The following is a 10,987-nucleotide window of genomic DNA, read 5'->3' on the forward strand; positions in this document are numbered from 1 at the left end:
TGTCAGACAGCCTCAAGGACAAGTGACCAGCTCCTCCATCCCGTAGGGGTCTGAGACAAGGACTGTCATCCTGGGAGGCCTAACCAGGCACAGGATGGGAGCTCTGTCCGGATGCTGCCTCAACAAACCATCCATGACGAGAGAGTTCTGATAGCAAGGGAAACTGAATATGGACTGGACACTGGATGATATTAAGGAACTACTGACTTCGTGTGTGATAAGGACATTATGGTTCTGTTAGGGAGCACTGACTCAGTGACACTCTCCTCCTGGTTCCACTTGGGACGAACAGTGAGATTTCCATTAGACCCCAGAGGTCAGGGGGTAGCTTTGGGCCAGGACACAGGCTTTTTCTCCTTGTCCTATGACTGAGCCCTGGTCTCTGAGCCTTGTGCTGACCCGTGAGTTCAGTCCTGCCCACCCATGGTTGCACCCCAGCACAGGGCCTGGCACTTGATGCCAACACCATCCCTCTTAGAGGCACAGGGTCTGGCCCATGAAATCCACCCAACCATGGGAGGCCTTGGCTAGGCCTCCACTCAAAACATTTCCCAAGTATTTGCCTGGAATAAGAAAGGGAGAGTCCTTAAGAAGCTCACATCTTGGTGGGGAAATAAGATAGCCACACGAATCAGGAAAGTGACTGATACCACAAAAATGCACAAACTGCATGAATTAAAGTAGTAACATGATTTCGGGACGGGTGGTGAAGGACACGACATTGATACTGGGCCCTGAGCAAAGGGGAGCAAAGACGCAAGGAGCTGGGCAGGCAGACATTCCAGGTGGAAGGAATAAAATCTGCAGATGCCAGGGCTGACAGGGAAAATCAGGCAGAAAAGTGCCCGGGGGGCAGGTAGGAGCCTGCCTCAAACATGACACGGAAGGGCTGTAACTCTATTCTGGGCCCCTGAAGAGCAAAGCGCTACAGGGTATAAACGAGGGCAGGGCCTGAGAGATGCCGTGCTGTGGGAAGAGTGTGGGACAGCAGGTGACAGGTCTGAGCCGACACAAGCCACGGCAGGTCCCCTGGCTGGGCTGACCTGAACAACTTATGCCTCCACAGGCGTAATAATTTCTCATCATAAATTAATAAACTGTCATTTTGGTTTATAAAAAGGCAGCAGCAGCTATGATAACAGTCCAGAACAGGAATTTAAAAAAAAAAAAGAAAAAAGAATCCTAAACTAGGACAGGAGCAATGGGGAAGGTGGGAGGGGCCCCTTTCCTCTGGCAGCAGGCCTCCGCCCTGCACTCTCCGTCCTTAGTGACAGCAGGGACTGCGACTTACCTTTTATCCCCCAAACCCAGGGGTGGGACCTGATACATGGAACACCTTCCAATACCTGCTAGATAAATGAGATGGAATTGGCAAGGGCTCAGCTAGTCCCAAAAATAAGTTGAAAAAAATTATTTTAAGGGCATAGTGGGAAGACAGGAGACCCAAGTTCTAGTCCGTGGATCTAAGAGGGTTTAAAGCTGCCATTTCACCCCTGTAAAAGTGGGGCGATAAGCAAGCCAGTGAGGGGCGGGGAGAAGTGACAACTAGGACTGTTAGTACTCAGGGATCAGGGGGACAGCTGGAAAACCTCCTCCCCAGAGTCTCCTCTATCAGACACCTTCACTCCTCTCCAAATCCCCCCACGAGCATTCCTCCTCACGTGCTATCAGACAGGAGGCGTGGAGGGCCTCAGGCTGATCTTCTCCTGGCTTCCCACACCCACAATCAAACCCACGCTTTGATTTGGTACCTACAGCAAAACTGAAAGCCAGACCCAGTCACTGGGCAGGATATTGCCTCTTATCAGGCCAGGAGATGATTCTTATCACCTGCTCTAGCACCCACAGTCCTCAGAGCCCAAAACCGTCATGCTCTGTGAGCATGGCTTGCTTAACTCACCTCAGGACCCAGCCAGGTCCAGCTTCCCTCCCTCCTAGGCACAAACGTCTCAGCCAATCCTCATGCCCCCTACTGCTGTGGGCTCCAAAGGCCTGTCACTGTCAGCTGGCCTCAGACTGGCCAGCAACCATGCTCACACGGCAGAGAAATAGCTATAAAAATGCCTAGAGACAAGTCTAACCACCCTGATGGCAGCAGAAAATATGTAACAGCCAAAAGCATGAAGTAGGGGAAAAAGCACTGTGCTTAGAAATCAGAAATCTGGCTGCATTCTGGTCACATAAGTCATGTGATCCTGGACAAGTCATTTCACCTCCTGAGACCCCATTCTCCACACGTGTAAAAAAAAAAAAAAATGGGGGTCACCTTGTCTGCCCTCAGGGAAGAATGAAATGAGGTGATGCCAGGAAAGCAGTCTGAAAAATAGGCCAAACCACACATAAAGATTTGGGTTCACTGACTATCAAGGGCCTTTTATAAGCTGTCATCAGCCCCATGGGAGCAAGGTGGCCCAGGACCAACCAGTGATGACCCTGCCTAGGGAGAAGGAGAGAACCAGCAAGATGACCTCTCCCCCGGTGGTCTTGGTCAGATGGGGGGTGGGGAATAGGAAGAAATTCTACTTAATCGCACCCCCTCCCCAGTTTGCTCCTAACCTCATATTCACCCAAAACAGGAGTCTTGGGTCTTGGAGGGCAAAGCTAAGTAGTGCCTGGCCCCTCCGCCAGGGTCTCGATTTAGACGCACAACAGGTGGAGACAAACAGTAAATAAACATCCTGGGTGGGAAAGGCAAACTGATCATAGGTATAACCTCTGTGCAGAGAACACGCATTTGTGCAAACAAATGTTAAATGCCTAGAATAACTCTGGATGGATGCCCAAGAACTGGCAATAGTGGTTCCCTCTGAAGAGAGGAGCTGGATATGCAAGGTCGGGGCAAGGGAGATTTTTCATTGCATACCTTCTGTACCTTTAGAGTTTGAACCAGGTGAACTACTCAAAAAAAAAAAAAAAAAAAAAAAGTCAAGTCAGGCTGTTTTGCTGAGAGAGGCACAGGGGAAAGTAAGATTGGCTCCCCGCTACTCCCTCTCCTGGCCCAGCCCCAAAACACTCGCTTCCCCTTCCGGAGGCAGTCTCCCTCTCTGACACTCTCCCAGTCTCCATCACAGCCTCAGCTGTCATTCCAGGACCTGCTTCCCCCAGGATGCCCGCCCTGATCATTCCAACCCTGCTGAGCTCACCCTTCTCCCGACCCTTTCCGTCTCTCACACTTACATATGCTGTTTTGAGGTTAATTATCCTTCCCGGGTAAGTCTTGTCTCAAACGTATTTTTGCCCTTCTAGGGAAAGGGCTACACATTTCTTTCTCTTGTTTTCTCCAAAGCCCTGACCTAGGCACAGTGGTTGCCTAGTAATTGCTTCCTAGATATTGAACAAAAGAAAGAAAGAAAAAAAAAAAAAAACCAACCAATGACGGCATCGCTGTAAGGCCCTAGATCGCTCAGAGCGTTCTGTCACAGTGAAACAAGCATGTGATTCTTGAGAAAGATCAGGAAGTCTTGTATCTGCTGATGCTCCCAAGCTCTGCTCTACTGCACAAGCCAACGGGAGCAAACCTCCCCAGGGTGGGGGCCTGGGGGCACAGAGCTTCCCAAGCCTCCCCCCAGCTCCTGAGAGACACTCTGGTGGCACTGATACCCTCTTTCCCAAAGGACTCCACAACACCCCCAGCCCCGGCAGGCAGGCACGACTGGATTCGGAGCTGCAGCTCAAACACACCCCAAACAGCCAAGGCCCCACACAGAAGCAGGCCAGGCTTACAGAGCCGTGGGGCTAACCACAGAGAGGGGCTTTGGGGAGCATGGAGGAACCCTCAGGAGGGCAGCAGCTGAGCCCTGGTCCTATGCAGAACTAACTCATGGAAGACATAGGGGGAAACTGAGGTTGGGCAGTACAGAGCAGTGGTGAAGAGCGCTGAATCGGAAGCTAGGGTGCCTGGGTCCCAATCCCGACTCTGCCTTGTACTGTGTGCCTTTAGAAAAGTCACTTCACCTCTCTGGGCCTTTGTTTCTCCATCTGCCAAACACAGTAACAGTACCTACACCTCAAGGGGTTCCCGTGAGCTAAGGTAAGTCCTTAGGACAGGGCAGGACAGAGAAAGGGCGTCATCGATGGTACGCCTCGCTAATGAGGCAGTAACAGCCCTCAAGACAGAGTGCTACATGCTGCCAGGGCGGACCTCGCCGGCCTCCAGTGTATGTCTCTTCCTCAAGGAGGCATCCCTGACCGCAGCTAAGCCCAGTGGCTCTATCTGCTCCGAACATCTCCAGTGCGCCCTGGCGAGGCCTGAAAATACAGCACTTGCCTATGGCCCCTCCTCCAAATGTGGGGCTCATCCTCCTAAGAAAGCCCCACCTTCCGGGCATGCAGGCCAGGATACCCATGTCCTCCCCTCCTCTAACCCCACCCCACCCCACCCAGTGACCCCTGTGGGCCTCTGCCCGGGCATTCCAGAAGAGCCTTTGGATGAGACTGCCCCTCCAGGTCCACAGATAAGCCTCAAGGCCCCCCTCCCCTATCCCAGTAGAAATGTCCCTCTCTGTCTAAAACCCCACAGGCACCTCCACAGAAACCCTGGGATGCACACAGGGCCCCAAATGCCACCTCTCCATTACCCTAAATCCTACAGCTCTGCGGGCTGCCAGGGCCTCACAGAGACCACACAGAGCCCCACCCCTCCCTAGCCTCAGTCCCCACAGATCCAAGCTCTCTGCTAGCTCTGACATTAGAATTCCATGAGCAAGGGCTGTGCTTCCCCTGCCTACCACCCCCCCCCAACCCCTGGGTCAGCTGAAGGTCGAGCTGGCCTGTGACAAAGCCCCTCCCCTGGGCAGCTCCTCTGGAACTTGCAGAGTCCCTGCTTGCTTACTGCTCACTAGGGAGAGGCCTGGGCCCAGCCCCACACCCAGGGCCTCCGCGACCTGCCACGCTCAGCTCTCCTCGCTGGCCGCCATCCTTCCTGAGGGAAGAAATAACCTAAGGGGTTCTTGACCAGCTCAGTAAGAGCAAAGCCATTAGACTCTTCCGTGGCAGGACTGCCAGGTGTATAAAGGACCCACATTGTGGACTTTTTTTTTTTTTTTTTAACTTGGCTTTGGAAATGGACAAAGCTTCTTCATGACGATACCATTTTGCAGAGGATTGGCCCTGTATGAGGAAAAAATAGAGGACTGATTCCCAGAGAGCACAGAGAGCTCCTGTCATTGTGTTAATTATCTGTCCCAGCGCAGAGTGGGAAGGGCAGGGGAAACATCTGGACAAGGCCAGACTAGTCATTTAGCATCCGCAAGAGCGTCACAGCACCAGGGAAGCAGCAGTAATAAGCGGAGCGGGCAGCCCCCATCACAGGAAAGGATGGCCCGTGTCTGGGATGGAGGCTCTGCTGAGTTATGCCTATTCCTGGCTGGCTACAGGGAGAGGAGAAGAGGGCAGAGATGGGGTTCCCACCCAAGGCCAGATGCAGAGGGAAGAGGAAGCTGCCAGGCCAACCAGGAGCCGCCCAGTCTGATGGAGGAGTCACTTCCTACCCCTCCCCCCTCCCCCAGCCACTGCTGCTCCAGCAACCCCAAATAAAAACTACCCCATAAGTAAGGGAGTTGGAGCCTCCTGCATCCGAATGACTGACTTTTAAAGATGGCCACACCCTTCCCCCCCCCCCCCCCACACACACTCATAGCCAAAGCAGACTTCCCCAGCAGCCCCACAGGTCTGGGGTTGGAGCCGGAGCTGAACCTTAGGGTTGGACCCAGGATCCTTATGGCCTCAGCTGCTTCCTGAGGGGCAGTCCCATCTGGAAACCAGTGGAGAGAGGGTGTGGGGTCACATGCACAGGAAGGTACAGGCCGCCTGGAGGCTGAGAGATGAATGGAAGCCCTCAAAAACCATCCCAACCTTAGGCCAGCAGGCTGCATTTTCCCTCAGGTGCCTCTCCCAGTGCCCCCAAACCCACCCCCCTCGAGGGGATCTCAGGCCACTGTGATCAGTCAGGCAGGAGACTATAGTCTCCAACCTCGGTGGTCCTGGGCCACAGGCCTCCTGGAAGCCCTCCATTAAACCAATGGCGCAGGTCTGACCAGGGCCAGCAAAGCCTCTCAGGGTGGCACAGTTAGCAGCCTGCCCAGTGGTTTTATTCTTTGGGATGAAAAAAGACAAACTGGTCCCGACACAAATTAAGCCCAGACTCAGGCTTCCCAAGGGGCCAGGCTCTAACCATCAATCTGACAGGCCCAGGACAGGGTTCTTTACAACAGGGACTCTCTTACTCCACACATAACACCCCCCAACACACATAGTACCCACCAAGGGTACTGGAGATAAAAACCGGAAAGGAAATAGTGGAGAAGCATCTTGGGATTTTCAGACCCATGATGATCCATGTACAGCTTAACTGAGGGGAGAGGGTTATAATCAGTTCCTCATGTATTATGTTAAATTTTGTGTTCAGAATTTCCTCCTCAGTTATTTGGAAGCCTCTGGTGAAATCCCTCCCCTCAAAAAGCATCGCTTAATGAAGGAGCATCAGGGGCTGCTGAGGCGCCACCACCATCCACCCCACCACCATCACCACACAAAGCAGGGTCCTCAGAGTAACCACAACACCCACACTCTGAAGGCTTGCTCTAGGTCTGGAACTATACTAGGCCTTTATAGACACAGTCTTATTTCATCTTACAATTCCATAATTATTACTGTGACCGTTGTAGAAATGAGGAAACAGGTTAAGTAACTTGCCTGCTAGTAAGTCACAGAACTGGGAATGAAAGCCATCTCCACATTCCGAGACACTGGGCAGTCCTGCCTTCCCAAGAGGGCAGGGGCAGTGCCAGCCCAGGCTGCTCGGGAGGGCTGCAAGCTGACTCAAGCCTGGCTTGAGCACTGCCGAGGCCTCCCAAGCCCAGCCCCAGTTCTCAAACCTCTGGCAGCAAAGAGAATGGAGGCCTGCAAAGGGCCAGCCTATTCCATCAGGAGCTCTCCTACTCCGTGTGTACTTTGCCACCCACAGTCCTGGGGCTTTCCCAGACTCAGGCTCTAAGTTCTGTATTGTTTTCCCCATCACATGAGAGGCTCTTCAAGGGCAGGGGACATCTTCCAGACCAGAGCTACCAGACACTGTTACCAAAACCTCCCCCCACTATCACTGCTGTTCACTGACCAGCTGCCACGCCTAGGTGCTTTAATTGCATTCTCATTTCAGGCCTACATCAATCTTGTAACAGTAGCCCCATTTTACAGAAGAGAAAACTAAGGCACCAGGAGTTTACTTGACTCACCACAAGGTGGCAAGTTTGAGACCAGAATCTATTTCTTGCAATTCCACAGTTCCCTCCTCATAAACGTGAGGCTGACCTTCCCCAGTCAGGTTCTGTCTTGGTGACATAGGGCTGCCATCGGTCTTCCCTGAGACCACCACAGCTGGCTCCTGGCATTAGAGTAGATGCTGTTCTTTTCCACCATTACCCAAAGTTGAGGAGGGTACACCCTGGTCTTTCCCATCTTGCCTCTCTCCACTGGGGAATGTGCAGACTCACTATCTTAGTAGCTCACGCCAGGGTGTTCCCAGGAAATATCACCAGGAGTGGCCATTAAAATCAGAGGTAGGAGGTGGGGACCCGAGTGGGAGCAGCAGCCCTCACCCTCTGTCAGTAGGTACGTTGTTAGGTCCAGTGTACTGAAAGAGCAGGCAGATTTCACAGACTTTTCCCCTGCCCACCAGGAGTGCCCCTCTCCTCTCCTGCCCTCTCCAGGTTCTATAAATAACCCAGGTCAACGCAACAGAGGAAAAGCAGTGGGTCGGATCCTGGTGGGAAAGATGACTCCTATAAGGTAAATCAAGGCTCCCATTCAGAGCAAGGGGTGGCGAGTCAAATTCTCTAAGAGGGACTGCCCTTGACTGAAAGCAGGCCCACCTGGGCCTACAAGCACAGACAGTTCAGCTAAGGAAGATCCAAAGGCCAAGAAGAAGGCAAGGGCAGAAACTGAAAAAAATCAAAAGCTCCCCCACTCTAAGTCACTGACTTCACAGAGGCCTTTCTCCAGGAGCCTAGAGACTTTCTGTCTTCTCCCTCCCCCAGCCACCAGGGGTGTCATCTACCAGTCTGGTCAGATTAGCTGAGAGGTGGAGACTGAAGGACTAGGAAAGAAAGGGGTGGAATGAACTTGGAGACAGGGACCTCTTTGGGGAAAAGAAAGGGCTAAGAGACCCAGAGGAGAGCTTTCTGCCCCACGCCCAGCCCCTTGGCCTCCCTCAGCGAGAAAGGAAGGAGAGGACAGAAAAGGGGAGGAAAAAACCAAAACAAGGGCCAAACTATACCACATGATTCCGCACCCAGCAACCAAACAGCAAGTCATGAGAAAAGGAGAGAAGTCCAGGGGAGGGGGATGGAGGCAGGTCACAGCCCTGCCTGGAACCTGCCCTAACCAGCTTCCCACTCCAGGCCGCAGAGCCACGGAGGCCCTTTCCTACACACGTTTTGAAAAATGTTCAAGGTCAGATCCTTTCTAACCAAATTCTGCTCTCATATGGGTCTATACCAGACTCATCCTTCTCCTCCGACAAGCCTTCCTAGATTTACTCAGATGGCATTCCACCTTTTCAGCATCTGTCCCCACCTATAGCACACCCCTGTCCCCATCCCCATTGGGTCCAGGGGAGGTGTCACCCCAGTTAACCCCTTAAATGATCCACAGCAGGTGGTCAACCCTGGGGACTGGCTTCCAGATCCTGCCCAAGTCCAAACAGGAAATGGGGCTCCAAGTCTGAAGCCTTGATCTTAACACCGGGAAGGTTAAACACTGCCAAGATAAATGATTAAAAAACGCACAGGCCCTTCTAGGTGGAAGTGGCACGGAGATGATCTCCTGCTGTGCATTAGCCATGACGCTGCCTTCACCTCAAGCAGGACAGGCAGGACATTTGAAGGCTGACTGAAGGGTTTCCTTCCTTTAGTTTAGCAGGAGGCCCTCCTGCTTTCAGAATAGGGACACAGAGGGGCAGGGTTCCAGAGGCATCTGTCTCTAGGTGGCAGAGGGCATCCAAATACCAGGCAAGAAGCAGATGCCCTCTGCAGTCTCCAGATTTGGTGGGGCATCTCCGGTCAATCTCGCGCTCAAGTAGAACACTGCACCTTCCTTCCCCAACAGGGCGAGGCAGCGCCTCTCCATTCCCCTGCGGGCCTGGCTTGGGGCAGGCGACTGCAGTGCCCCTCCCCTTCCAGGAAAGGGAGACAGGCCCGGAGGCCCTAAGAATGGCTCCAAAATTTTCCTTCTTGAGGTTCCCACAGTCCAAGGGCCTCTGGATCCCACTCCTAACTTTACTTGGCAATCTGCTCCTACGGCTAGGCCACCAATCATACCTCCCCCTAGGCTTCGCAAGGACACACCAGCAACCAAGCACAGACCGTCGCAAGGAAGGGGATCAGAAGGGGACCCAAAATGCAAAATAGCAACTGGTCGGTTTACGCCCTTGAGCTCGCGGCAAAGGGCGCACCGCCCCGGGCAGACGTTCGGGGTCCCGCTCCCCGGCCAGCCCCGCCCAGCGAGCTCTCCTTTAACCGTTTCCGCGCCCTCCGCGCCCCTCACTCACTGCGTATGCTGGGCGCGGCCTGCGCCGAAGACCTCGTCCAGCGCCACCGTGGCCTGGCCCAGGAACTTGTCGACGCCGATGAGCGAGCGGTGCATGGTGGTGAGCACCAGCTCGCAGGCGGCGGCGGAGCCCGCGGCCCACGGAGCCGGGCCCGCATCGGCCTCCTGCGCCCGCAGCAGCCCGTCCAGAGCACCGGGCGGCAGCTCGAAAGAGCACTCCTCGCGCCACTCCGGGCAGCCCTGCGTCTTCTCCACCACCGACGTGCTGTACTTCTCGCGGCCCACCTGGATCACCGTGTACGCGTCGCTAGTGCTGCCGGCTCCTGAGCTCTTGCCCCGCAGCCCGCGGGCCCGCAGCACAGTCACCTGGACGTGCGTGGGTAGCCAGCGGGAGGGCCCCGCCGCGGGCTCGGCGCCCCGCACCAGGGCCATGGCGGAGGAGGCGGCGGCGGACGAGGCCAGCAGAAGTGGGCACAGACACGGGGACCGTGAGAGGAGCCGGGCAGCGGCGGAGGGCGGTCAGGAGCCGGCTCCGAGCGCCGCCGCCGCCGCCACCGGGCCGCCGCAGCTGCGGGCTGGGCTGGGCCGAGCGGGCAGCCGCCTCCCCGCCTCCCCGGCCGCCGGCCGCGCCGCGACGTCAGCGCCCCGCCTCCCGCCCCGCCCCGCGACCCAGACCCGCGAGGCGGTGCGGCAGTGCGGCGGGGCCCCTAGCTGTCGCGCCCCGGCACTGGCCTCCGCACCCCGGCCTGGAGCTGGAGAGGGCGACCCGGACCAAGGGGTGGGGCGTGCGGCCTCCGCAGAGGGGTGGGCGGGGCTCCCCTGTTGGCCCCGCCCCGGGCTGGGGGCGCCCGCGGAACCCCGCCTCGCTTGCGGGAGCTCCGCACCCTCCGCCCGGTATGAAAAGCCCGCTCCGCGTCTCCTGGCCAATCCCAAATCTTTCTTGGAGATGTCCCTGCTCCGAAAGCCCTGCCCTAAACTGCCCCGGCCCGCCCCTCCTGGGATGGCCATCCCCTTGGCGCCGGCAAGTGGGTGTGGGGCGGGACTCCGCTTCCCCCCTGATCTCGAGCCGCGCTCTCTGTCCTCCAGCCCACCACTGCCCGGGAAGATGCTGCGTGAAACCAGAACTGATCCCCGCTCCGGCACGTGACAGGCCCGCATCAGCGAGCTGGAAGCCGGTGAGCTGCCGCCGCTTCCAACCTCCGCGCGCTTCAGGGTCCCACTGATGCGGCGAGACCGTGCCCCGGGAGGCCTGACGGCTGGGCTCGCCCTAAGCGGACACTGCGGCCGAGAGCCGAGTGATGAATAATAAATAAGTAACCACATCAATATTTAAACTGGGGCTCCTGCGTCACCGGTGGGCGGAAATTACAGGCTCTGGAGAGGGTTTTAAACAATTACTTCCACCCATTAAGTGCCTACTATGTGCCTGTGCGCAAAGCACAGG

General features: G+C 55.8%; 1 protein-coding gene across 2 annotated transcripts in view; it reads right to left on the minus strand.

Annotated features, from left to right (window-relative positions):
- RAB11FIP5 (RAB11 family interacting protein 5) overlaps positions 1-10,151 on the minus strand; it is a 36,685-nt gene extending 26,534 nt beyond the window's left edge. The window contains exon 1 of one of the 2 annotated variants that reach the window (XM_026483039.4): positions 9,545-10,151. In XM_026483039.4, coding sequence (XP_026338824.2) covers positions 9,545-9,975 — 431 coding nt within the window. In that variant the 5' untranslated portion in view covers positions 9,976-10,151. The remainder of the gene's footprint in view (positions 1-9,544) is intronic. The other variant, XM_026483048.4, reaches the window with a different exon arrangement.
- Positions 10,152-10,987: the final 836 nt, after the last annotated feature.

This window comes from Ursus arctos, unplaced genomic scaffold (assembly GCF_023065955.2).
Source record: "Ursus arctos isolate Adak ecotype North America unplaced genomic scaffold, UrsArc2.0 scaffold_8, whole genome shotgun sequence".
NCBI lineage: Eukaryota > Metazoa > Chordata > Mammalia > Carnivora > Ursidae > Ursus > Ursus arctos.